The sequence below is a fragment of the Hemiscyllium ocellatum genome, chromosome 33 (assembly GCF_020745735.1).
Source record: "Hemiscyllium ocellatum isolate sHemOce1 chromosome 33, sHemOce1.pat.X.cur, whole genome shotgun sequence".
Lineage (NCBI taxonomy): Eukaryota > Metazoa > Chordata > Chondrichthyes > Orectolobiformes > Hemiscylliidae > Hemiscyllium > Hemiscyllium ocellatum.
Genome location: NC_083433.1, coordinates 6,501,928 through 6,527,696, shown reverse-complemented (window position 1 = coordinate 6,527,696; position 25,769 = coordinate 6,501,928). Strand labels below are relative to the sequence as shown.

The following is a 25,769-nucleotide window of genomic DNA, read 5'->3' as shown; positions in this document are numbered from 1 at the left end:
CAGATCAATAATTAAATCCAGTCCAAATTACTTCATCTGACACCAAATATGTGGTGTGGGTATAAGACCAAGTACAGAGCTGAGTTTATGGAGCAAATGTTTTCTCCGTTACGGTGGGAGATGGGCACTACCAGATTCTGAGCAGCAAGAGGAGTTTTACAAACTTTTGTCTGTAGACAAGTACAAGGACCAGTGCCACTGGTAATAACTTTGCTAACACTATCTGACCATCGCCAGTTAGATTAAAACCTCAGCTGTTTTAGTTTTTCAAATCCACAACCAACTTTTCCCCCACTCCTCGCATCCTAAATTAGAGCAAGTTTCACAGTAAGTTCTCTCTGAAATCACAACTGTATTAAACTTGCTGGTTTTCTTGGAAGCAAAGCCTGGTGGCTTATCTCCAGAGCACATTAGACTGTGTTTGAGGTGTTGAGGGTACTGTCCTGTTAATAGTGTGGTCTAATCTGCAAGTTTGGAATTTTGTCTACTTTAGAGCTTTCCAGGTTTCGGTAATCTGAGTGTTGGTGAATCTGTGGAATGTCACAGTAATCTTAACATGTGATAGGCCTAGGCCCTCTCTCCAATCCACAATTACTGCATTAGACTCACTGGGGAAATTTAACCCTACACAGTGAGAACCTGCAAGAGTGGCTGCTTGGACAATGCTGAACACAGCCATAATGTTCACTATTTAAAATAAACTCCTGCTCTTTTTAAGCCCCTCTATAATCTAGACAGGTACTCCTCAACATCAGCCTGGTTACGATATTGGCAGGAGTGGAACTGTGCCCCATTAACCAATTTAGATAGGGCATTGTGAATTCAACATGGATTGAAGTAAATGCTTCACCTTCACCCTCCTCCACATCCAAATATTTTTCTCTTCAGTCAGTTCGGCAAACCAATAGTAAGGGTTTCCCATGATGTTACCGTTGTATTTAGGTGCTTTGCAGTACTTCGTCGCCAGCTGTACCTTCCACATTTTGCTTATCTCCATTTCTTTCACCATCCTGTACACGTGGATGGAGATGCTGATGGCAGTTAGCCGCTGTCTAAGGCAGTGAAGGTGATGACCTACTGCCATCAGCATGAGACTGGTGGGGGGGGCGTGTTCAAATCCAGCCATTGCAGCTGGTGGAATTTGTATTCAATAAAAATCTGGAATCCAGTCAAAGAGGACCATAGAGCTGTTAGGAGAAAGTGAGGAATGCAGATGCTGGGGATCAGAGTCAAAACGTGTGGTGCTGGAAAAGCACAGCAGGTCAGGTAGCATCTGAGGAGCAGGAGAACGTTACAGCGCAGTATAGGCCCATAGGCCCTCGAGTCGACATTTCGGGTATCAGCCTTTCATCCTGATGGAGGGCTCATACCCCAAACATCAATTCCCCTGCTCCTCGGATGCTGCCTGACCTGCTGTGCTTTTCCAGCACCGCATTCTGCGACCATGAAGCTGTTGTCCATTGTCAGGGAGAATCCTGACCTGGTACACAAATGCTCTTCAGGGAAAGAAATCTGCTGTCCTTACCTGAGCTGGCCTACACGGGATGCCAGACTCGCCTACAGCAATATGATTGGCTCTAGGGATGGGGTAAATGCTGGCCTGGCCATTATCCACATCCCATAGAATAGAATGTTAGGAATTTGATGGGAACGGCAATGAAATGAGATACTTATGTCCTTGTTACGCTCAAAGATATTTACAGTCCTATTTCAACTCTGCCATTGTGAAGAAAATCATCTGTAGGAGTTTGTTTTTCACCACCTTGATTTTGTTTTGAATCTATCCCCATCCCTGCTCCCGAATAAATTAGGGATACTAAATTCAATGTAATCTTAGACACAGGATCAGTCAATAGTTACCCCCAGAGCCAGTATCCAAAGGCATTTTTCAAAGTCTCTGATGATCATTGAGTGACCATGTGATGTCCATCCATTTGGATAAGGTCTTTGTGACTGCTGGATAACAGTGTGTTTTGGATCCTTTTTAACCAGAATGTGTGTAAATACATGAATACAGTTTCTGGTCAGACAGACCAATTGTGCCCACAGGCATCTTGCACAAGATACTTCTCAGTGTGATGTTATTGGTGGCTCCAGATGTGAATCAAAGCCACTCTGTCAGGCCTATCTAACATTGAGGTTAATCAAAGGGAACACATCTCCACCTCACCCTGGGATTGAACCAGTTCGATTAAAAAAAATCAAAATCCCACAGAAAATGGAAATCTGGAACCACAGCAGAAATTGCTGAAGAATCTCAGCAGAGCTGCCAGCCTCTTTGGAGAGAGAAACAGAGTTAATAATTTGAGTCACATTTTGACTCAGTCACTGGACTCAACATTAACTCTATGCCTCCTCTCACAGATTCGGCCAGACACACGGAGACTCTCCAGCATGTTCTGGTTTTATTTCTCAACTGCTTTTACAAAGTAGCTTATAATTTCTCATAAAGTGAAGCGGTCCATGTCCATATATGGTAAGTACCAGGCAACGGCCACCTCCACCAAAGGAGAATCTAACCATTACCCCATGACATTCAATAACATTATCATGACTGAATCCCCCACTATCAATATCCTGGGATTACCATTGACCAGAATATGAACGGGACTGGTCAGATAAATTCAGTGAGACTAGGGATCCTGCAGCAAGTAAACAATCTCTGACTCCCAACAGCCTGTCTCCCATCTTCAAAACACAACTCAGGAGTGAGATGGAATACTCCCTACTTACCTGAATGAGTACATCTCCAACAACATACAAGAAGCTCAACACCATCCAGGACAAAGCAGCCCACTTGATTGGCACCACATTCACAAATATTCACTCCCCCTTCCACTGACACTCAGTGGCAGCTGTGTGTACTATCCACGAGATGTACGAGAGTAATTCTCTCCGGGACCTGAGTCTGCACCTTCCAAATACACGACCGATACCATCTATAAGGACAAGGAAGGTCCCTCCAAGTCACTCACCATCCTGACTTGGAAATACATTGGTGTTACTTCAGTGTCACTGGGTCAAAATCCTGGATCCCCCTCCCTAACAGTCCTGTGGGTGTAGCTAAGTCAATTGACTGTTTTGTTTCAAGAAGGCAGTTCATCATCACCTTCAGAAGGGCAACCAGGGACAGGCAATAAATGTTGGACAAGCTCGCGATGCCCATTTCCCATTAATGAATGAACATTTGAAATTTGGTCCATTTTGAAGCTAGCAAAAATAAAACCTTTGCATTTAATTTGTCAGGTAAAATTCTGGGACACATTCATATATTTGGTAAAGGTGAAGAGAAGGTTAATATCGTGTTTCCAAGGACAAGAGACTTCATCTGTCATTCAATCACATCCAGCTCATTTGGGGTGTGCACAGAATCTATTACTCCAAGAGCAATGATATCATTAAATTTCATCTCTCAAACCTGTCTAGCTTCCAGACCTCTGATTGGCTCTGGGTCTCAGCTCCTCCCTCACAGTCCTCCCTGTTGTGTTCATTGGTGCCTGGATTGATTGGAAATTCCTGAGCGGCTGTCAGGGATTGTCAATCTTGATTGGTGCTGCCACGCCCTGGTTGAGTGCAGGGTGTCCCAGTAGGATAAATACAACAACTCGTGGGGTAAATAAATTTAGTTTTAGTGATAGTGAGTAGGAATAGTGAAGATGGCTTCACAAGTATGTCAGAACTACCACAAGGACTGTGAGGATGCTGTTAACAAGCAGATCAACCTGGAGCTCTATTCCTCCTATGTTTACCTCTCTATGGTGAGGCTTGTGGACTTGACACTTCAACCTGAAGAGTTAGATGTTTGTTGATTTAATGTATTGGTAAAATGGATTGTGCAATGTTCTAGTGATTTTGAACATGGAATAACCTTTTGAGTGAACAACTCCTACAGCAACTGCTCTCTATGGTTATTTAAGGTGTAATGTGGGCTTTTTGTGGTACAGTGGTAGTGTCCCTGCCTTTGAACCAAGAGGCCTAGGTTCAAGTACTATCTACTCCAGAGGTGTATCTGAATTATACTTGGGTTTTTGTATCAAACCATGGACTTACCTATTGCCAGAAGGTCACACTCTCTAGAGTCACTGCTGTAGTCTGGCAGATCCTCCTTCGTATTGTTCCCTCCCTTTTGAATGTTATGCTCTCAACCTTCTGATGTTGAGACTTCATTCACAGCCATAATCACTGTTTTCATTAGTGGAATAGAAAATGTGTATAATTAACTTGCTCCATGGTATTTGAGAGTATCTCACTGCTTGTTCTGGAATCAATTTGAAGTACCTCCCCTCTTGTTTCCCTGATTCCATACAGTCATGGAAATGTTTGCAAGAGTATCTGGCAGTAAACCCTACCATGTCAGACTATCTCACCCATCATTGAGAGACTGTGGAGAGATCTATCCTGTTATGAAAAATCTCCTCTACTAAGGAACGTAGGGCACTTTGGTTTAATCCATTGAAAGCTGGATGTACTACAGACTCTGACACAAGTTGACCCTAAATTCTCGGCATGAAACCTAATCCTTTAGCTTCAATGAATTTCAGCTGAAATAATGAGCTGAATCTAGCTTAGATTTCATGGAGTACAGGGAGAACTGACCATTTGGATACAGAAATGGCTCAAAGGTCCAAGAGTGTGGTGGTGAAGGGTCATTTTTCAAACTGGAGGCCTGTGACCAGTGGAGTGCCACCAGAATCTGTGCTGGGTCCACTCATTTTCACTTCTAAACGACTTTGGATGTGAACATAAGGAGGCATGGTTTGTAAGTTTGCAGGTGACTCCAAAATTGGAGATGTAGTGGAAAGTGAAGAGGGTTGCCTCAGATTACAACAAGATCTGGACCAAAATGGGCTGTGAAGTGAGATGGAGTTTAATTCGGATAAATGTGAGGTGCTGCATTTTAGAAAAACCAATCTTAGCAGGACTTGTACACTTAATGGTAAGGTCCTGGGGAGTGTTGCTGAACAGACCTTGGAGTGCATGTTCATAGCTCCTTGGAAGTGGAGTCGCAGGCCACTAGGATAGTGAAGAAAGCATTTGGTATGCTTTCATTTATTGGTCAGAGTATTGAGTACAGGAGTTGGGAGGTCATCCTGTGGCTGTACAGGACACTGGTTAAGCCACTGTTGGAATATTGTGTGCAATTCTGGTCTCCTTCCTATTGGAAAGATGTTGTGAAACTTGAAAGGGTTCAGAAAAGATTTACAAGGATGTTGCCAGGGTTGGAGGATTTGAGCTATAGGTGAGGCTGAGCAGGCTGGGGCTGTTTTCCCTGGATTGTCAGAGGCTGAGGGGTGACCTTAGAGGTTTACAAAATTGAGTGGCATGGATAGGATAAACAGGCAAAGTCTGTTCCCTGGGGTCAGGGAGTCCAGAACGAGAGGGCTGTTACATTGACTGACTACTTGAAAACTATTTCAATTGAAGATCTTGAATTGCTTTTGGAGCTTTAGATGACACTTGATTTTTCTCTCCTTCCCCCAGTCCTCTTACTTTGACCGGGATGATGTTGCCCTGCATCACTTTGCTGAGTTCTTCAAGGAGCAGTCCCATGAGGAACAGGAACACGCTGAGAAACTGATGGAATTCCAGAATAAACGTGGAGGCCGAGTCCTCCTGCAGGATGTCAAGGTTGGGTTTGATGTTTATTGTAGATGGACTAATTCTGAGCATTAAGCTGCTTCATAGCAGTGTCTGTGGTTTATTACAGTAACTGACACCACAGTTCTCTCTAAACCCAGTGTCTCAAATGCGACTGTAGAATGTGAAGCCCTTCTCCTTTCTCTCTCCTCCCAGAAGCCAGAGCAGGATGAGTGGGGCAATGGTCTGGAGGCAATGCAGAGAGCTCTGCAGATGGAGAAGGATGTGAACCAGAGTCTGCTGGATCTGCACAAACTCTCCTCTGATCACATGGACCCTCATGTGAGTTTTTGATGTATTTATGTCTGGGCTGTTGTCCATTTAACCCAAGACACTTGGCCTTTTAGCCTCTGATTTTTGTATCTAAATTGTAGTGTGTAGCCTGGAAGTAGACCAAGCTTCTGGTGTAGTCATGATCTGAGCACTTTCTCGAGGCTGTTAAGCAATCTGTGACATCCCTTAACTGTCAGAGTCCTAGAGATGTACAGCATGGAAACAGACCCTTTGGTCCAACCTGTCCATGCTGACTAGATATCCTAATCTAGTCCTGCCTGCCAGCACAACCCATATCCCTCCAAACCCTTCCTTTTCATAAACTCATCCAAATGCCTTTTAAATGTTGCAAATGTACTAGCCTCCACTTCCTCAATTGTCCACTCCCCATAGAGGGGATTACCAGTCTTGGTGGAGAAGAATATATTTGATCTTGACCTCATCAGTTTCCTCTCTTTCCCTTCCAGCTGTGTGACTTCCTGGAGAGGCACTACTTGGATGAGCAAGTGAAGATGATCAAGAAGCTGGGAGATCACATCACCAACCTGAAGAGACTGGGAGCCCCTGAGAATGGCCTGGGAGAGTACCTGTTTGACCGGCTCACCCTGGGGGCGAGTGACTGAACTGACTGCAGGGAGGAAGTCGTCTTTTTTATTCTATGCATGAGATCTATAGAAACTGAAGCTTGTAGAAGTAACTCACTGTCCTGGGCTTGATGGAATGTACCAGCTGTAAATAAACTGCTCATTGTTGGATTGGTTTGTGTTTGACTACTGGGTCAAACTGTGTGTATACAGGTCTGTGCTGGGACTTGCTGTCAGAGGATCTCTTGATCCAGATCACTCGTTTATCCCTGTCCCAATCAGAGTTCCACTCCCACCCCAACAGCAAATAGTATGTGAGGTGGGTGTAAGGCTAGGTACAGAGCTGGGTTTATGGAGTAAATGTTTCTCCAGTACAGTGGGGGATGGGCACTCTACCACATTCTGATCTTCAAGAGGAGTTTTACAAACTTCTTCCTGAACCGTTTCGTGCAAAGGTCAGGGCCACTGGTAACTTTCCTAACACCATCCAACCATCAGTTAGATCACAACCTCAGCTGTTGTGGTTTTTAAATCCAAAACCAGCTTTTCCACTCTTTGCATTACTAAATTAGAGCAAATTTCAGAGTAAGGTTTTTTTTCTCTCTGAAGTTACACCTGTATTAAACTTGCTGATTTTTCTTTTCAGCCTCTAGCCTTTGCTTATCTATGTAGCTCATTAAGCTGTGAGAAGTGTTGAGGATACCGTCCTGCCAATTTTATGGTCTAACCTGTAAGGTTGGAATTTGTTTAGGTTCTAAAGTGGACCATCTAGTTTCAGTAATCTCAAATCTAGAGAGGAACCGGAAAGCTTGGTGAATCCATAGAATATCACAGTAGTCTTAAGTGGTAGACCTAGGACCTGACTCACTGGGGAAGTTTAACCCTGCGCACAGTCAGTGAAGAACTACATTCAAAATGTCCCAGGCTGACAGCATTTAGATAATGCTCAACTCTACCATAAGGTTCTTTTATTTCAAACAAACTCTTTCTAAATCTCTTTAGAACATAGACAGGTAACGTTCAACATCCACCAGGTTAACATGGTGGTAGGAGAGGAATCTGTGGAACTGTGCTCCATTAACCCATTTAGGCAAGACATTGAGCAAATTCAGAGGTAAATGCTTCACCTTTACCCTCCTCCACATCCAAATATTTTCTCTTCAGTCAGTTTGGCAAGCCAATAGTAGGTGTTTCCCATCATGTTACCTTTCTATTTAGGTGCTTTGCAATACTTGATCACAAGATGTACCTTCCACCTATCTCCATTTCTTTCATCGTGTATACATGGATTAAAATGCTGACTGCAGTTATTCAGTGTCTAAGGCAGTAAAGGTAATGAACTAGTGCCATTAGCACGAGACCTGGTGGGCTGGGGGTGTGTTTCAAATCCAGCCATTGCAGCTGGTGCAGTTAGGATTCCAGATCTTTATTGAATACAATCTAAAGAGGACTATGGAGCTGTTAGGAGAAAGTGAAGAATGTAGATGTGGGGGCTCAGAGTCAAAAAGTGTGGTGCTAGAAAAGCACAGCAGGTCAGGCAGCATCTGAGGAGCAGGAAAACATTACAGCACAGTATAGGCCCATCGGCCCTGGTTGACATTTCGGGTATCAGCCTTTCATCCTGATGGAGGGCTCATACCCCAAACATCAATTCCCCTGCTCCTTGGATGCTGCCTGACCTGCTGTGCTTTTCCAGCACCACGTTCTCGGACCATGAAGCTGTTGTCCGTTGTCAGGGAGAATCCCGACCTGGTTCACAAATGCTCTTCAGGGAAAGAAATCTGCTGTCCTTACCTGAGCTGGCCTACACGGGACTCCAGACTCACCTACAGCAATATGATTGGCTCTAGGGATGGGGAGGAGAAAGTGAGGACTGCAGATGCTGGAGATCAGAGCTGAAAATGTGTTGCTGGAAAAGCGCAGCAGGTCAGACAGCATCCAAGGAGCAGGAGATTCGACATTTCGAGCATGAGCCCTTCTTCAGGAATGGGGTAAATGCTGGCCTGGCCATTACCCACATCCCATAGAATAGTATGTTAGGAATTTGATGGGAACAGCAATGAAACAATATATTAATGTCCTTGTAACTCACTAAGGTATTTATAGTCCTATTTCATCTGTCATTGTGAAGAAAATCATCTGTAGGAGTTTGTTGTTCACCACCTTGATTTTGTTTTGAATCTATCCCCATCCCTGCTCCCGAATATATTAGGGATACTAAATTCAATGTAATCTTAGCTAAAGGATCAGTCAATAGTTATCCCCAGAGGCAGTATCCAAAGGCATTTTTCAAAGTCTCTGGTAACAATTGAGTGACCATGTGATGTCCATCCATTTGTATAAGGTCTTTGTGACCGCTGGATATCAATGTGTGTTGGATCGTGTTTGACCAGAATGAGCAAAAATACATGAATACAGTTTCTGGTCAGACACATCAACTGTGCCCACAGGAAACTTTCACAAGAGGCTTCTCATGATGTTATTGGTGGCTCCAGATGGGAATCAAAGCCACTCTGTCAGGCCTATCTCACACTGAAGTTAATCAAAGGGAACACATCTCCACCTCACCTTGGACTTCAACCACTTCAATAAAACAAAAAGCAAAATGCTGCAGAAAATGGAAATCTGGAACCACAGCAGAAATTGCTGAAGAATCTCAGCAGAGCTGCCGGCCTCTTTGGAGAGAGAAACAGAGTTAATAATTTGAGTCACATTTTGACTCAGTCATTGGACACAACATTAACTCTATGCTTCCTCCCACAGATTCGGCCAGACACACGGAGACTCTCCAGCATGTTCTGGTTTTATTTCTCAACTGCTTTTACAAAGTAGCTTATAATTTCTCATTAAGTGAAGTGGTCCATGTCCATATATGGTAAGGATTGGACAATATCCAGGTTTGGGCTGACAATTGACAATTTATATTTGAGCCATACAAGTACCAGGCAACAGCCACCTCCACCAAAGGAGAATCTAACCATTACCCCATGACATTCAATAACATTACCATGGCTGAATACCCCACTATCAATATCCTGGGATTACCATTGACCAGAATATGAACGGGACTGGTCAGATAAATTCAGTGAGGCTAAGGATCCTGCAACAAGTAACCAATCTCTGACTCCCAACAGCCTGTCTCCCACCTTCAAAACACAACTCAGGAGTGAGATGCAATATTCCCTAATTCCCTGAATGAGTACACCTCCAGCAACATACAAGAAGCTCAACACCACCCAGGTCAAAGCAGCCCACTTGATTGGCACCACATCCACAAATATTCACTCCCCCTTCCACTGACACTCAGTGGCAGCTGTGTGTACTATCCACCAGATGTACGAGAGTAATTCTCTCCGGGACCTGAGTCTGCACCTTCCAAACACACGACCGATACCATATACAAGGACAAGGAAGGTCCCTCCAAGTCACTCACCATCCTGACTTGGAAATACATTGGCGTTTCTTCAGTGTCACTGGGTCAAAGTCCTGGATCCCCCTCCCTAACAGTCCTGTGGGTGGAGCTAAGTCAATTGACTGCTTCGGTTCAAGAAGGCAGTTCACCATCACCTTCAGAAGGGCAACCAGGGACATACAATAAATGTTGGACCAGCTCGCGATGCCCATGTCCCATTAATGAATGAACATTTGAAATTTGGTCCATTTTGAAGCTAGCAAAAATAAAACCTTAGCATTTAATTTGTCAGGTAAAATTCTGGGACACATTCATATGTTTGGTAAAGGTGAAGAGAAGGTTAATATCGTGTTTCCAACGACAAGACAATTCATTTGTCATTCAGTCACATCCAGCTAGTTTGGAGTGTGCACAGAATCTATTACTCCAAGAGCAATGATATCATTAAATTTCATCTCTCAAACCTGTCTATCTTCCAGATCTCTGATTGGTTCTGGGTCTCAGCTCCTCCCTCACAGTCCTCCCTGTTGTGTTCATTGGTGCCTGGATTATTGGAAATTCTTGAGCGGCTGTCAGGGATTGTCAATCATGATTGGTGCTGCCACGCCTTGGTTGAGTGCAGGATGTCCCAGGAGGATAAATACAACAACTAGTGGGGGAAATAAATTTAGTTTTAGTGATAGTGAGTAGGAATAGTGAAGATGGCCTCCCAAGTATGTCAGAACTACCACAAGGACTGTGAGGATGCTGTTAACAAGCAGATCAACCTGGAGCTCTATTCCTCCTATGTTTACCTCTCTATGGTGAGGCTTGTGGACTTGACACTTCAACCTGAAGAGTTGGATGTTTGCTGATTTAATGTATTGGTAAAATGGATTGTGCAATGTTCTGGTGATTTTTGAACATGGAATAGCCTTTGAGTGAACAACTACAGCAGCTGCTCTCTGGTTATTTAAGGTGTAGTGTGGGCTTCTTGTGGTACAGTGGTACTGTTCCTACCTCTGAACCAAGAGGCCTAGGTTCTAGTACTGCCTACTCCAGAAGTGTAACTGAATGTTGCTGAATTATACTTGGGTTTTTGTATCAAACCATGGACTTACCTATTGCCAGAAGGTCACACCTTCTAGTGTCACTGCTGAAGTCTGACAGCTCCTCCTTAGTATTGTTCCCTGACTTTTTGAATGTTAAGCTCTCAACCTTCTGATGTTGAGACTTCATTCACAGCAATGATCACTGTTTTCATTAGTGGAATGGAAAAATGTGTATAACAACTTGCTCAATGGTATTTGACAGTATCTCAACTGCTTGATTCTGGAATCAATTGAAGTACCTCTGTTTCCCTGATACTCTTTCAAACATTTCCATGACTGTATTGTATCTAGCAGTAAACCCTACCATGTCAGACAGTCTCTCAATGATGGGTGAGATAGTGGAGAGATCCAACCTGTAATGAAAAATCTCCTCTACTAAGGAGCGTAGGGCACTTTGGTTTAATGCATTGAAAGCAGGATGTACTACATACTCTAACACAAGCCAAACCTAAATTCTTGGCATGAAACCTAATCCTTAGCTTCAATTAATTTCAGCTGAATCTAGCTTAGATCTCATGGAATACAGGGAGAACTAACCATTTGGATACAGAACTGGCTCAAAGGTCCAAGACAGAGGGTGGTGGAGGGTTGTTTTTCAAACTGGAGGCCTGTGACCAGTGGAGTGCCCCAAGGATTTGTGCTGGGTCCACTCTCTTTCACTTGTATAAATGATTTTGGATGTGAACATAAGAGGTATGGTTTGTAAGTTTGCAGATGACTTCAAAATTGGAAATGTAGTGGAAAGTGAAGAGGGTTACCTCAGATTACAACAAGATCTGGACCAAATGGGCTATGAAGTGGCAGATGGAGTTTAATTCAGATAAATGTGAGGTGCTGCATTTTAGAAAAACAAATCTTAGCAGGACTTGTACACTTAATGGTAAGGTCCTGGGGAGTGTTGCTGAACAGAGACCTTGGAGTGCATGTTCATAGCTCCCTGAAAGTGGAGTTGCAGGCCACTAAGATAGTGAAGAAAGCATTTGGTATGCTTTCATTTATTGGTCAGAGTATTGAGTACAAGAGTTGGGAGAACATGTGGCTGTACAGGACATTGGTTAGGCCACTGTTGGAATATTGTGCAATTCTGGTCTCCTTCCTATAGGAAAGATGTTCTGAAACTTGAAAGAGTTCAGAAAAGATTTACAAGGATGTTGGCAGGGTTGGAGGATTTGGGCTATAGGAGAGGCTGAGCAGGCTGGGGCTGTTTTCCCCTGGAGTGTCAGAGGCTGAGGGGTGACCTTAGAGGTTTACCAAATTGAAGGGCATGGATAGGATAAACGGGCCAAGTCTTTTCCCTGGGGTCGGGGAGTCCAAAACTAGAGGGCTATTACATATTGACTGACTATTTGAAAACTATTTCAATTGAAGATCTTGAATTGCTTTTGGAGCTTGAGATGACACTCGGTTTTTCTCTCCTTCCTCCCAGTCCTCTTACTTTGACCGGGATGATGTTGCCCTGCGTCACTTTGCTGAGTTCTTCAAGGAGCAGTCCCATGAGGAACGGGAACACGCTGAGAAACTGATGGCATTCCAGAATAAACGTGGAGGCCGAGTCCTCCTGCAGGATATCAAGGTTGGGTTTGGTGTTTATTGTAGATGGACAGTAATTCTGAGAATTAAAATGTTTCATATCAGCATCAATGGTTTTTATGGTGACTCTGACACCACAGTTCTCTAAATTTAGTGTAGAATATGAAGCCCCTACTTTTCTCTCCCTCCAGAAGCCAGAGCAGGATGAGTGGAGCAATGGTCTGGAGGCAATGCAGAGAGCTCTGCAGATGGAGAAGGATGTGAACCAGAGTCTGCTGGATCTGCACAAACTCTCCTCTGACCACACGGACCCTCATGTGAGTTCTTGGTATTGTTAATCTTTTGCTTCTAGTGTAATAAATCGAACAACAAATCAAAAATCAATCCTTCTCTTGCTTGTGGAGGGTGTTGTATGGGAGTGGACCAAGCTTCTGGTGTTGCCAAGATCTAAACTTTAAGAGGTTCCTCAGCAGTTTGTGACATCATTAAGTGTCCACTCCCTTGTATTAATGGGAATATTTCTCTTTTTTGAGGGGGGGGGGTGGGGAAGAGAGGAGGAAAAAGGTGCACTTGATCTTGACCTAATCAGTTCCCCTCTTTCCCTTCCAGCTGTGTGACTTCCTGGAGAGGCACTACTTGGATGAGCAAGTGAAGATGATCAAGAAGCTGGGAGATCACATCACCAACCTGAAGAGACTGGGAGCCCCTGAGAATGGCCAGGGAGAGTACCTGTTTGACAGGCTCACCCTGGGCAAGAGTGACTGAACTGACTGCAGGGAGCAAGCTGTGTAACTTTTTGGTATTGGAGGTGTGCAGAGTAAGGTCACTCTTCTTTAAAAAGTGACCAGCCCTCTATTGTGAAAATGCCAAGTGTAAATAAACTGTTCAATATTGTACTTTGTTTACTTGTTTGGATGAATGCCTCAGTTGTGAAGAGGTATGATGAGATGTAACCTGTTGTGGAAAATCCATACCACAATAAAAAGGAGCAGTTTATCCTGAGAGCTTGCTATTCAGGTGGCTTCAATCCAGTTTGAATTGTCCCTCTTGGGAGGGTGTAATATTAGCCATTGGCTGAGACATGTTGAGAAGAACAGACACTGGGTTTATAAATCTCCTCCTCTCCAAACAGGAGGACTGGCCATAAATGTAGTCATGGCACAAGTGATCAGATTTATTCCATGTAGGTTTTTTTTGAGGGAATTTGGCAATACTGGCTTCCTGGCAAGTCTGGACTTAGACCAGTCCCACTGCTGTTCCCAATTCATTGGGAATGCCCTCCATAGAACTGCTTGCTTTATGTCCAATCTGTCTTTGGAGCATTGTGCAAAGCTCAAATGTCTTCATTGCTTTTCCAGTGTTGACTCTGACTCTGTTAGCAGTTTCTGCATTTTGCAGAATACGTGCAATCCCTCCAGTGTTCTGTAGGAGTGAAATTGAGGGAGTTTTCTCCCCCCTCAGTAGGGGAGGCTAAAATGACAGGGCATATGTTTTTAGAGGGAGAGATGCAGAGACTGGAGGGTGCAGTCTCTGGAATGGACTGCTTAGAGATAGTAGTGGAGGGAAAGATAACTGTCCAATAATTACATGGATTAGATAAGTATGGTGACATTATATCCCAAATGGGAGTAGACTAATTAAAAAGTGGGTGGCATGGAAAAGATGCTTTTCCTTTTGAGATGCATCAGTGTAGTCATAATGTTACTGATCTGCAACTTCTGTAAGAGGCTGTCTTCATAGCAGACAATGCTGCTTTGTACAAGAACAATTGCTGACTCATCTGGGCTTGTAGGAAAGGGACCCTCTACCCTCCAACAGTTGGGCTGGGTGTGAACTCACTTGACTGGAATAGACTTCCTGAGAACTTGTGTGACCTCCTTGGTCAGTCAGAGCTCAGTGCAAGGTCTCTGGATTCAAATCACCAAAAGATGCTACACTCAATCAAATCTGACCTATAATTACTGTCTCCTTTTGCAAGGGAGCCAATTAATACAGGAGCACAGTGCTCATCAAATAACATCCTTCAGTTCTTGTCCAGTACAGATATTAGGAAGAGGAATTCTGCCCCAGGAATTCCAAAAAGAAAGTTCCTAGTATATGTAAGGAAATAATCCAGATGATTGAGCTGAATATTCCCTCCTTGCCCCCACAATATTCTCCAACCGTTTCTGTTAGCAGCAATCGGGTGACAACTAACAACTTGTAACTCTGCACTGATTGTAGCCAAATGATTTAATCTTTATACATACTGCTCCATCTGGTTGTATCATTACCCCTCTGAATGGGTGCCACCCTGGTTGCTATTGCAGTTATGATTACCCATTGTTTATGTTGGTCTCACATGTTTGAAAAATGCCACACGATTCATTAAAATCTCAATCTTTAGTCATCCATCTTAGAATCCCGACAGTGTGAAAGTAAGCCATTCAGCCCATTGAATTCACTCTGACCCTTAGAAAAGCATCTTACCCATACACCCCTTCTTACCTTATCTCTGTGATCCCTCATTTCCCATGGCTAATCCAGCTACCTACACACCCCTGGACTCTATGGACAATTTCCCATCACGAATCCACCATAAACTGCACATTTTTGGACTGTGGGAGGAAACTGGAGCACGCAGACACAGAGAGAATGTGTACATAGAACATAGAACATAGAACAATACCGCACAGAACAGGCCCTTCGGCCCACAATGTTGTGCCGAACATCTATCCCAGATTAAGCACCCATCCATGTACCTGTCCAATTGCTGCTTAAAGGTCGTCAATGATTCTGACTCTACCACTGCCACGGGCAGCGCATTCCATGCCCCCACCACTCTCTGGGAAAAGAACCCACCCCTGACATCTCCCCTATACCTTCCACCCTTCACCTTAAATTTATGTCCCCTTGTAATACTCTGTTGTACCCGGGGAAAAAGTTTCTGACTGTCTACTCTATCTATTCCTCTGATCATCTTATAAACCTCTATCGAGTCATCCCTCATCCTTCGCCATTCCAACGAGAAAAGGCCGAGAACTCTCAACCTGTCCTCGTACGACCTATTCTCCATTCCAGGCAACATCCTGGTAAATCTTCTCTGCACCCTCTCCAAAGCTTCCACATCTTTCCTAAAGTGAGGCGACCAGAACTGCACACAGTACTCCAAATGTGGCCTAACCAAAGTCCTGTACAGCTGCAACATCACTTCACGACTCTTGAATTCGATCCCTCCAGTAATGAATGCTAATACACCATAGGCCTTCTTACAAGCTCTATCCACCTGAGTGGCAACTTTCAAAGATCTATGTACATAGACCCCAAGATCCCTCTGTTCCTCTACCTGACTAAGAACTCTACCGTTAACCCTTTATTCCGCATTCTTATTTGTTCTTCCAAAATGGACAACCTCACACTTGTCAGGGTTGAACTCCATCTGCCACTCCTCAGCCCAGCTCTGCATCATATCTAAGTCCCTTTGCAGCCGACAACAGCCCTCCTCACTGTCCACAACTCCACCAATCTTCGTATCATCTGCAAATTTACTGACCCACCCTTCGACTCCCTCATCCAAGTCATTAATAAAAATTACAAACAGCAGAGGACCGAACTGATCCCTGCGGAACTCCACTTGTAACTGGGCTCCAGGCTGAATATTTACCATCTACCACCACTCTCTGACTTCGACCGGTTAGCCAGTTTTCAATCCAATTGGCCAAGTTTCCCTCTATCCCATGCCTCCTGACTTTCCGCATAAGCCTACCATGGGGAACCTTATCAAATGCCTTACTAAAATCCATGTACACTACATCCACTGCTCTACCCTCATCCACATGCTTGGTCACGTCCTCAAAGAATTCAATAAGACTTGTAAGGCAAGACCTTCCCTTCGAGTAAAAAATGAGGTCTGCAGATGCTGGAGATCACAGCTGAAAATGTGTTGCTGGTTAAAGCACAGCAGGTTAGGCAGCATCTCAGGAATAGGGAATTCGACGTTTCGAGCATAAGCCCTTCATCAGGAATGAGAGAGAGTAGCCAAGCAGGCTAAGATAAAAGGTAGGGAGGAGGGACTTGGGGGAGGGGCGATGGAGGTGGGATAGGTGGAAGGAGGTCAAGGTGAGGGTGATAGGCCGGAGTGGGGTGGGGGCGGAGAGGTCAGTAAGGAGATTGCAGGTTAGGAGGGCGGTGCTGAGTTGAGGGAACCGACTGAGACAAGGTGGGGGGAGGGGAAATGAGGAAACTGGAGAAATTTGAATTCATACCTTGTGGTTGGAGGGTTCCCAGGCGGAAGATGAGGCGCTCCTCCTCCAGCCGTCGTGTTGTTATGTTCTGCCAGTGGAGGAGTCCAAGGACCTGCATGTCCTCGGTGGAGTGGGAGGGAGAGTTAAAGTGTTGAGGCACGGGGTGGTTGGGTTGGTTGGTCCGGGCGGCCCAGAGGTGTTCTCTGAAGCGTTCCGCAAGTAGGCGGCCTGTCTCCCCAATATAGAGGAGGCCACATCGGGTGCAGCGGATGCAATAGATGATGTGTGTGGAGGTACAGGTGAACTTGTGGCGGATATGGAAGGATCCCTTGGGGCCTTGGAGGGAAGTGAGTGTGGAGGTGTGGGCGCAAGTTTTACATTTCCTGCGGTTGCAGGGGAAGATGCCGGGGGTGGAGGTTGGGTTGGTGGGGGGTGTGGATCTGACGAGGGAGTCACGAAGGGAGTGGTCCTTGCGGAACGCTGATAGGGGAGGGGAGGGAAATATATCCCTGGTGGTGGGGTCCGTTTGGAGGTGGCGGAAATGACGGCGGATGATACGTTGTATGCGGGGGTTGGTGGAGTGGTAGGTGAGAACCAGTGGGGTTCTGTCTTGGTGGCGGTTGGAGGAGCGGGGCTCAAGGGCGGAGGAGCGGGAAGTGGAGGAGATGCGGTGGAGGGCATCGTCGATCACGTCTGGGGGGAATCTGCGGTCCTTGAAGAAGGAGGCCATCTGGGCTGTGCGGTGTTGGAACTGGTCCTCCTGGGAGCAGATGCGGCGGAGACGAAGGAATTGGGAATATGGGATGGAGTTTTTGCAGGGGGCAGGGTGGGAGGAGGTGTAGTCCAGATAGCCGTGGGAGTCAGTCGGTTTATAGTAGATTCACAAATCCATGCTGGCTGTCCCTAATCAAGCAGTGTCTTTCCAGATACTCATAAATCCTATCCCTCAGTACCCTTTCCATTACTTTGCCTACCACAGAAGTAAGACTAACTGGCCTGTAATTCCCGGGGTTATCCCTATTCCCTTTTTTGAACAGGGGCACGACATTCGCTACTCTCCAGTCCCCTGGTACCACCCCCGTTGACAGTGAAGACGAAAAGATCATTGCCAACGGTACTGCAATTTCCTCTCTTGCTTCCCACATAATCCTAGGATATATCCAGTCAGGCCCGGGGGACTTGTCTATCCTCAAGTTGTTCAAAATGTCCAACACACCTTCCTTCCTAACAAGTATCTCTTCTAGCTTACCAGTCCGTTTCACACTCTCCTCTTCAACAATACGGTCCCTCTCGTTTGTAAATACTGAAGAAAAGTACTTGTTCAAGACCTCTCCTATCTCTTCCGACTCAATACACAATCTCCCACTACTGTCCTTGATCGGACCTACCCTCGTTCTCGTCATTCTCGTGTTTCTCACATACGCATAAAATGCCTTGGGGTTATCCTTGATCCTATCCGCCAAGGATTTTTCATGCCCTCTCTTAGCTCTCCTAATCCCTTTCTTCAGGTCCCTTCTGGCTATCCTGTATCCCTCCACTGCTCTGTCTGAACCCTGTTTCCTCAACCTTATGTAAGCCTCCTTCTTCCTCTTTACTAGACATTCAACCTCCCTCGTCAACCAAGGCTCCCTCACACGACCATTTCTTTCCTGCCTGATAGGTACATACATATCAAGGATGCGTCGTATCTGCTCCTTGAAAAATTTCCACATTTCCACCACATCCTTCCCTGACAGCCTATGCTTCCAATTTATGCTCCTCAAATCCTGTCTTACAGCATCGTAATTTCCCTTCCCCCAATTGTAAAATCTACCCTGTTGTGCGCACCTATCTCTCTCCATAACCAAGGTGAAAGTCACAGAATTGTGGTCACCATCACCAAAATGTTCACCCACTAACAAGCCCATCACATGTCCCGGCTCATTACCGAGTACCAAATCCAATATGGCCTCCCCTCTGATTGGACAATCTACATACTGAGTTAGAAAAGCTTCCTGGACACACTGCACAAACACCGCCCCATCCAATTTACTTGATCTAAAGAGCTTCCAATCAATATTTGGGAAGTTGAAGTCGCCCATGACTACGACCCTGTGGCTCCTGCACCTTTCCAAAATCTGTTTCCCAATCTGTTCCTCCACATCTCTGCTGCTATTGGGGGGCCTATAGTAAACACCCAACAAGGTGACTGCTCCTTTCCTATTTCTGACTTCAGCCCATACTACCTCCAAAGGCAGATCCCCCTCAAACTTCCTTTCTGCAGCTGTTATACCATTTCTAATTAGCAATGCCACCCCCCCCCTCCTTTTTTACCACCCTCCCTAATCTTACTGAAACATCTGTAACCAGGAACCTCCAACAACCATTCCTGTCCCTCATCTATCCACATTTCCGTGATGGCCACAACATCGTAGTCCCAGGTACCGATCCATGCCTTAAGTTCACCCACCTTATTTCTGATACTTCTTGTGTTGAAGTATACGCACTTGAGCCCATCTCTGTGTCTGCAAGTATTCCCTGTCAGTGCTACCTTCTCCACAGCCTCCCTACATTCTTGGACATCCTGAAACACAGCTAGCTTACTTGCTGGACTACAAGTCCGGATCCCATCCCCCTGCCAAATTAGTTTAAACACCTCCCAAAGAGTGCTAGCAAACCTACCCCCCAGGATATTGGTGCCCTTCTGGTTCAGGTGCAACCCGTCCTGTTTGTACAGGTCCCACCTTCCCCAGAATGCAGTCCAATTGTCCAAATACCTTAAGCCCTCCCTCCTACACCATCCTTGCAGCCACGTGTTCAACTGCACTCTCTCCCTATTCCTTGCCTCACTGTCACGTGGCACCGGCAACAACCCAGAGATGACAACTCTGTCTGTCCTAGCTTTTAGCTTCCAGCCGGCACGGTGGCACAGTGGTTAGCACAGTGGTTAGCACTGCTGCCTCACAGCGCCTGAGACCCGGGTTCAAGTCCCGACTCAGGCGACTGACTGTGTGGAGTTTGCACGTTCTCCCCGTGTCTGCGTGGGTTTCCTCCGGGTGCTCCGGTTTCCTCCCACAGTCCAAAGATGTGCGGGCCAGGTGAATTGGCCATGCTAAATTGCCCGTAGTGTTAGGTAAGGGGTTAATGTAGGGGTATGGGTGGGTTGCGCTTCGGCGGGTCGGTGTGGACTTGTTGGGCCGAAGGGCCTGTTTCCACACTGTAAGTAATCTAATCTAATCTAACTCCCTGAGTTCTTGAATGACCTCCCCACCCCTCTTCCTACCTATGTCGTTGGTGCCAATGTGTACCACGACTTCTGGCTGCACACCCTCCCCCTTAAGGATTCTGAAGACACGGTCCGAGACGTCTCGGACCCTGGCACCTGGGAGGCAACAAACCATTCAAGAGTCTCGCCCATGTCCACAGAACCGCCTGTCCGTCCCTCTAACTAGAGAGTCTCCTATAACTAGCGCTCTCCTGCTCTCCCCCTTTCCCTTCTTAGTCTCAGAGACAGATCTCACGCCACAGACCCCTTCACTGCAGCTTACATCTGCAAGGCTGTCCCCCCCAACAGTTTCTAAAGCTGTATACCTATTTTTTAGGGGAACGACCACAGGGGAACCCTGCACTGCCTGCTTCTTCCCTTTCCCACCTCTAACTGTTACCCAGCTACCTCTGTTCTCTGGCATAACTATGTCCCTGTAACTTCTATCAATCACCCTCTCAGCCTCTCGAATAATCCTCAGTTCATCCAACTCCAGTTCCAGTTTCCTAACTCGTTCGGTGAGGAGCAGGATCTGACTGCATTTCCTGCAGACGAAGTCGGCAGGAGTATCGGTGGTCACCCCTACCTCAAACATCCTGCAGGAGGAACATTCCACCGCCTGTAAACTCCACACAAACTGTTGCCTGAGGGTCCCTGGTGCTGTGAGGCAGCAGTGCTAACCAATGAGCCACCGAATCACCCGATGCCTTTGTGAAACAATAAAAATGCAAAAACGTTGCAGCCTCTTTGTTTTCACACCCATCCCCATTCTCACTTTGCAGGTAGTGATTGTGAAATCAGTGAGTCCCAACGAATAGGAGCAGAGGGAGCTTATTCAGCCCACTGGGTCTGACAGCCACATGTTGTGGAAAACCCATTACCACAATAAAAAGGAACAGTTTATCCTGAGAGCTTGCTATTCAGGTGGCTTCAATCCAGTTTGAATTGTCCCTCTTGGGAGGGTGTAATATTGGGAGCCACCCCACTGATCTGATAATCCTCATCTCCATATTCTCGTTTGTCTCCGTAAACTTTGATCATTACAAACTTAAAAACCTATCTCAACCCATCCTTAACAGCCCTCTGCAAGAAAGAATTCCATAGATTCAGAAGGGATTGGGAGAAATTTCTCCTTATCTATCTTCAACTGGTGATGTCTTACTCTGAGATGATGCTCTCTTGTGCTGGTCACTCTCACAAGGGGAACCACCGTCTCTGCATCCACTCTGTCAACCTCCTGAAGAAACACATGTTACAGGTAATGTCTTTTCTCATTATTCTGACCCACTCAACTGTCTCTTCATGAGAGAGTCCTTCCATAGGATCAGCCTAGTGATACTTTTCTGGACTGCCTCCAACCCTTTTTTAGATCAGGGGCCAAAACTGTTCCCAGTACTCCAACGGTAGTCTGGCTAGAGACAACATTATGGTGCTGGAAAAACACAGCAGGTCAGACAGTGTCCGAGAAAGAGAATCGACATTTCGAGCATAAGCCCTTCAATCAGGCTTCATCAAGCCCTTCATAAGCCTTACTGGGATTTTGCCCAAAACATCTGTTCACCTGCTCCTCAGATGCTGCCTGGCCGGCTGCGTTTTTCTAGCACCACACTCTCGACTTTGATCTCCAGTCCTCACTTTCTCCATCTGTAATGGAACCCGATGTCATTGTGTGAAACCTCAGAGAAACTGGACCATAAAGCAGAAGAACCAGTTTAGGTCAGATTGTTCAAACTCATTCTTATCCATCCATAGACAAACAGAAAGTTAGGAGTTTGTTCAGGATCTATTCATCTATAAGCAATGATCGCAAGATTGATTCCAAATCTCTGATTGGCTCTAGGTTATGGCTCCTTGCCAAACCCCTCTTCCTTTGTTCATTGATGCTTATATGCATGGTGATTCCTGATAGGCTATTGGGGATCATCAATCATCATTGGTGCTGCCACTCCCTGTTGGGTGCAGGATGTCCTAGGAGGATAAATAGAAGAGCTGGTGGCTGAGAGGCTTAGTTCTACAGTTGTCTAGGTGATAGAGTGTGGGAATAGGGAAGATGGCCTCCCAAGTGTGTCAGAACTACCACAAGGACTGTGAGGATGCTGTTAATAAGCAGATCAACCTGGAGCTCTATTCCTCCTATGTTTACCTCTCCATGGTGAGGCTGGTTCTCCTGGTCTGTGTTTGAAGAAGTTGGAGTTTCTCCAGTTTAATGAAATTGCTTTATGCCATACTCTATTCCTGGGAGGGAAACCATTTTGAGTGGTGAAGGATTTCTTGTTGAAGTTAACATTGAGCAATGCCTGCTCCTTGTAGTAGCTGTCATCTGTGGGGGTTTAATGCTGGACTAGCTCAGCTACTTCCTATGTAACTAAAAAACAACACAATCAGGTTAACTGGCCAGTAACTTGAAGCAGTGGTTATGATTAGGTGACCATAGCTGGTGCAATGTTGTATGAGTCCTCACTAATGTTTGTTGTCTTGAGCTGAAGATAGTAATGTGGGTCTAATGTAACTTTTCTTAGGTACTAGAATGTGTAGTCAGGAACAATTTCCACAACAGAAAGGAACATTGGTTGGTTTCTGACAGTAAACTGTCTCCTTGATGCCTGTTCTCTTGGAGTCAGTTCCACTGTCTGCAGAAGTGGAGTGGCAAGAAATTCCACCCTCCCCCACTTCCTGAGGGCAAGGGGTGGTATATTCCAACAATTTCAGTTTTAAAATTAATTCTTAAACATTTTGCTTGTCTAAGAGCTACCTGCTCAACAAATGTAAAATAACAACAATCTTAAACTTGGCTTTTTAACTTCTGAAACAGAATTGCTTGATTATTAAATGAGATGGCTTGTTTTACTCCTTCCCCCAGTCCTCTTACTTTGACCGGGATGATGTTGCCCTGCGTCACTTTGCTGAGTTCTTCAAGGAGCAGTCCCATGAGGAACGGGAACATGCTGAGAAACTGATGGAATTCCAGAATAAACGTGGAGGCAGAGTCATCCTGCAGGATATCAAGGTTGGGTTTGACTAATCTCTCTGAGATTAAACAATTGTACTTCATATTATTTAAAGCAACTTGATTTAAAGTTTATCTGGTCAGATTTACAGTAATTGTGCTAATGTGGATTTGAAGCAATTCAATTCCAATTGATCATGCGAAAAGCCATATTGCTTAATTCACTAAAAATGAACTTGACCTGTAAGAAAGTGACCACTTTGCCTTTCCTGCCCTCCAGAAGCCAGAGCAGGATGAGTGGGGCAATGGTCTGGAGGCAATGCAGAGAGCTCTGCAGATGGAGAAGGATGTGAACCAGAGTCTGCTAGATCTGCACAAACTCTCCTCTGACCACACTGACCCTCATGTGAGTTCCTGATGTGTTTATGTCTGGGCTCTGTCTTAAATGGATAAGACACTTGGTCCTTTAGCCTCTGATTTCTATGTAAATGGTGGGGAGTGCAGTATGGGAGTGGGCCACGCTTCTGGTGTAGCCCAGATCTGAGCACTTTCTAAAGGCTCTTCAGCAATCTGTCACATCACTTAACTGTCCACTCTCCATACTGAGGGGAATACCAGTCTTGGAGAAAAGTCAAGTTGATCTTGACATTAATCAGATTTTCCCTTTCCCTTCCAGCTGTGTGACTTCCTGGAGAGGCACTACTTGGATGAGCAAGTGAAGATGATCAAGAAGCTGGGAGATCACATCACCAACCTGAAGAGACTGGGAGCCCCTGAGAATGGCCTGGGAGAGTACCTGTTTGACAGGCTCACCCTGGGGGAGAGTGACTGAACTGACTGCAGGGAGCAAGACTTTGTTGTTTTCTCTATGAATGAGTTCTATAGAATGTGAAGCTGTGGAAGTAGCTCACTGTCCTGGGATTGATGGAATGTACCAATTGTAAATAAACTGTTCATTGTTGGATTGGTTTTGCTGCCTAGTAGGTCAAACTGTGTACATAGGTCTGTGCTGGGACTTGCTATCAGAGGATCTCTTGATCCAGATCAATAATTAAATCCAGTCCAAATTACTTCATCTGACGCCAAATATGTGGTGTGGGTATAAGACCAGGCTTTATGGAGCAACTGTTTACCCCATTACGGGGGGAGACTGGCATTACCAGAGTCTGATCTACAAGAGGAATTTTACGAACTTTGTCTGTAGACAAGTACAAGGGCCAGTGCTGCTGTTAATAACTTTGCTAACACTATCTGACCATCACCAGTTAGACTAAAACCTCAGCTGTTTTGGTTTGTCAAATCCATAACCAACTTCCCCACTCCTTGCATCCTAAATTAGAGCAAGTTTCACAGTAAGTTCTCTCTGAAATCACGACTGTATTAAACTTGCTGGTTTTCTTAGAAGCAAAGCCTGGAGGCTTATCTCCATAGCTCATTAAACTGTGCTTGAAGTGGTGAGGATACTGTCCTGTTAATATTGTCTAATATGCAAGGTTGGAATTTTTTTTTTGTCTACTTTAGAGCTTTCCCGGTTTAGGTGATCTGAAAAGTTGGTGAATCTGTGGAATGTCACAGTAATCTTAACATATGGCCCTAGGCCCTCTCTCCAATCCACAATTACTGCATTAGACTCACTGGGGAAATTTAACCCTACACCGTGAGAACCTGCAAGAGTGGCTGCTTGGATAATGCTGAACACAGCCATAATGTTCACTATTTGAAATAAACTCCTCTCTATAACCTAGACAAGTACACCTCAACAGCAGCCAAGTTAAGATATTGGCAGGAGTGGAGTCTGTGGAACAGTGCTCCATTAACCAGTTGAGATAGGGCATTGTGAATTCAATGTGGACAGAAGTAAATGCTTCACCTTCACCCTCCTCCACATCCAAATATTTTTCTCTTCAGTCAGTTCAGCAAACCAATAGTAAGGGTTTCCAATGATGTTACCGTTGTATTTAGGTGCTTTGTAGTACTTCATCACGAGATGTACCTTCTGCTTATCTCCATTTCTTTCACCATCCTGTACACGTGGATGGAGATGCTGATGGCAGTTAGCCGCTGTCTAAGGCAGTGAAGGTGATGACCTAATGCCATCAGCATGAGATCGGGGGGGAGGGGGGTAGTGTTCAAATCCAGCCATTGCAGCTGGTCGAATTTGTATTCGATAAAAATCTGGAATCCATTCAAAGAGGATCATGGAGCTGTTAGGAGAAAGTGAGGAATGCAGATGCTGGGGCTCAGAGTCAAAACGTGTGGTGCTGGAAAAGCACAGCAGGTCAGGCAGCATTCGAGGAGCAGGAGAACGTTACAGTGCAGTATAGGCCCATCGGCCCTCGAGTCGACATTTTGGGTATCAGCCTTTCATCCTGATGGAGGGCTCATACCCCAAACATCAATTCCCCTGCTCCTCGGATGCTGCCTGACCTGCTGTGCTTTTCCAGCACCACATTCGGTGACCATGAAGTTGTTGTCCATTGTCAGGGAGAATCCCGACCTGGTACACAAGTGCTCTTCAGGGAAAGAAATCTGCTGTCCTTACCTGAGCTGGCCTACACGGGACGCCAGACTCACAAACAGCAATATGATTGGCTCTAGGGATGGGGTAAATGCTGGCCTGGCCATTATCCATATCCCATAGAATAGAATGTTAGGAATTTGATGGGAACGGTAACAAAGTTAGATATTTATGTCCTTGTAGCTCACAAAGATATTTACAGTCCTATTTCATCTCTGTCATTGTGACGAAAATCATCTGTAGGAGTTTGTTTTTCACCACCTTGATTTTGTTTTGAATCTATCCCCATCCCTGCTCCCGAATAAATTAG

The 25,769-nt window shown here is 45.3% G+C and overlaps 3 protein-coding genes across 3 annotated transcripts; all 3 read left to right on the top strand.

Annotated features, from left to right (window-relative positions):
• Positions 1–3,656: 3,656 nt before the first annotated feature.
• On the top strand, positions 3,657–6,533 carry LOC132831533 (ferritin heavy chain A-like). Its single transcript, XM_060849738.1, has 4 exons — positions 3,657–3,758; positions 5,482–5,628; positions 5,794–5,919; positions 6,378–6,533. Exons 1-4 carry the CDS (start codon positions 3,657–3,659, stop codon positions 6,531–6,533), a joined length of 531 nt encoding a protein of 176 aa, XP_060705721.1.
• A 4,074-nt stretch (positions 6,534–10,607) lies between these two features.
• LOC132831456 (ferritin heavy chain B-like) lies at positions 10,608–13,292 on the top strand. Its single transcript, XM_060849613.1, has 4 exons — positions 10,608–10,709; positions 12,424–12,570; positions 12,719–12,844; positions 13,137–13,292. The coding sequence occupies exons 1-4, from the start codon at positions 10,608–10,610 to the stop codon at positions 13,290–13,292; spliced, it is 531 nt and encodes a 176-aa protein (XP_060705596.1).
• An 8,752-nt stretch (positions 13,293–22,044) lies between these two features.
• On the top strand, positions 22,045–23,773 carry LOC132831455 (ferritin heavy chain A-like). Its single transcript, XM_060849612.1, has 4 exons — positions 22,045–22,146; positions 22,855–23,001; positions 23,222–23,347; positions 23,618–23,773. Exons 1-4 carry the CDS (start codon positions 22,045–22,047, stop codon positions 23,771–23,773), a joined length of 531 nt encoding a protein of 176 aa, XP_060705595.1.
• Positions 23,774–25,769: the final 1,996 nt, after the last annotated feature.

Bases quoted from the DNA above. Each gene is read 5' to 3' on its own strand.
- LOC132831533 (XM_060849738.1), top strand. From the start codon at position 3,657: ATGGCTTCACAAGTATGTCAGAACTACCACAAGGACTGTGAGGATGCT. The intron at 5,629-5,793 runs GTTGGGTTTGAT...CTCTCCTCCCAG, and splicing joins TCCTCCTGCAGGATGTCAAG to AAGCCAGAGCAGGATGAGTG. The intron at 5,920-6,377 runs GTGAGTTTTTGA...TTTCCCTTCCAG, and splicing joins CTGATCACATGGACCCTCAT to CTGTGTGACTTCCTGGAGAG.
- LOC132831456 (XM_060849613.1), top strand. From the start codon at position 10,608: ATGGCCTCCCAAGTATGTCAGAACTACCACAAGGACTGTGAGGATGCT. The intron at 12,571-12,718 runs GTTGGGTTTGGT...CTCTCCCTCCAG, and splicing joins TCCTCCTGCAGGATATCAAG to AAGCCAGAGCAGGATGAGTG. The intron at 12,845-13,136 runs GTGAGTTCTTGG...TTTCCCTTCCAG, and splicing joins CTGACCACACGGACCCTCAT to CTGTGTGACTTCCTGGAGAG.
- LOC132831455 (XM_060849612.1), top strand. From the start codon at position 22,045: ATGGCCTCCCAAGTGTGTCAGAACTACCACAAGGACTGTGAGGATGCT. The intron at 23,002-23,221 runs GTTGGGTTTGAC...CCTGCCCTCCAG, and splicing joins TCATCCTGCAGGATATCAAG to AAGCCAGAGCAGGATGAGTG. The intron at 23,348-23,617 runs GTGAGTTCCTGA...TTTCCCTTCCAG, and splicing joins CTGACCACACTGACCCTCAT to CTGTGTGACTTCCTGGAGAG.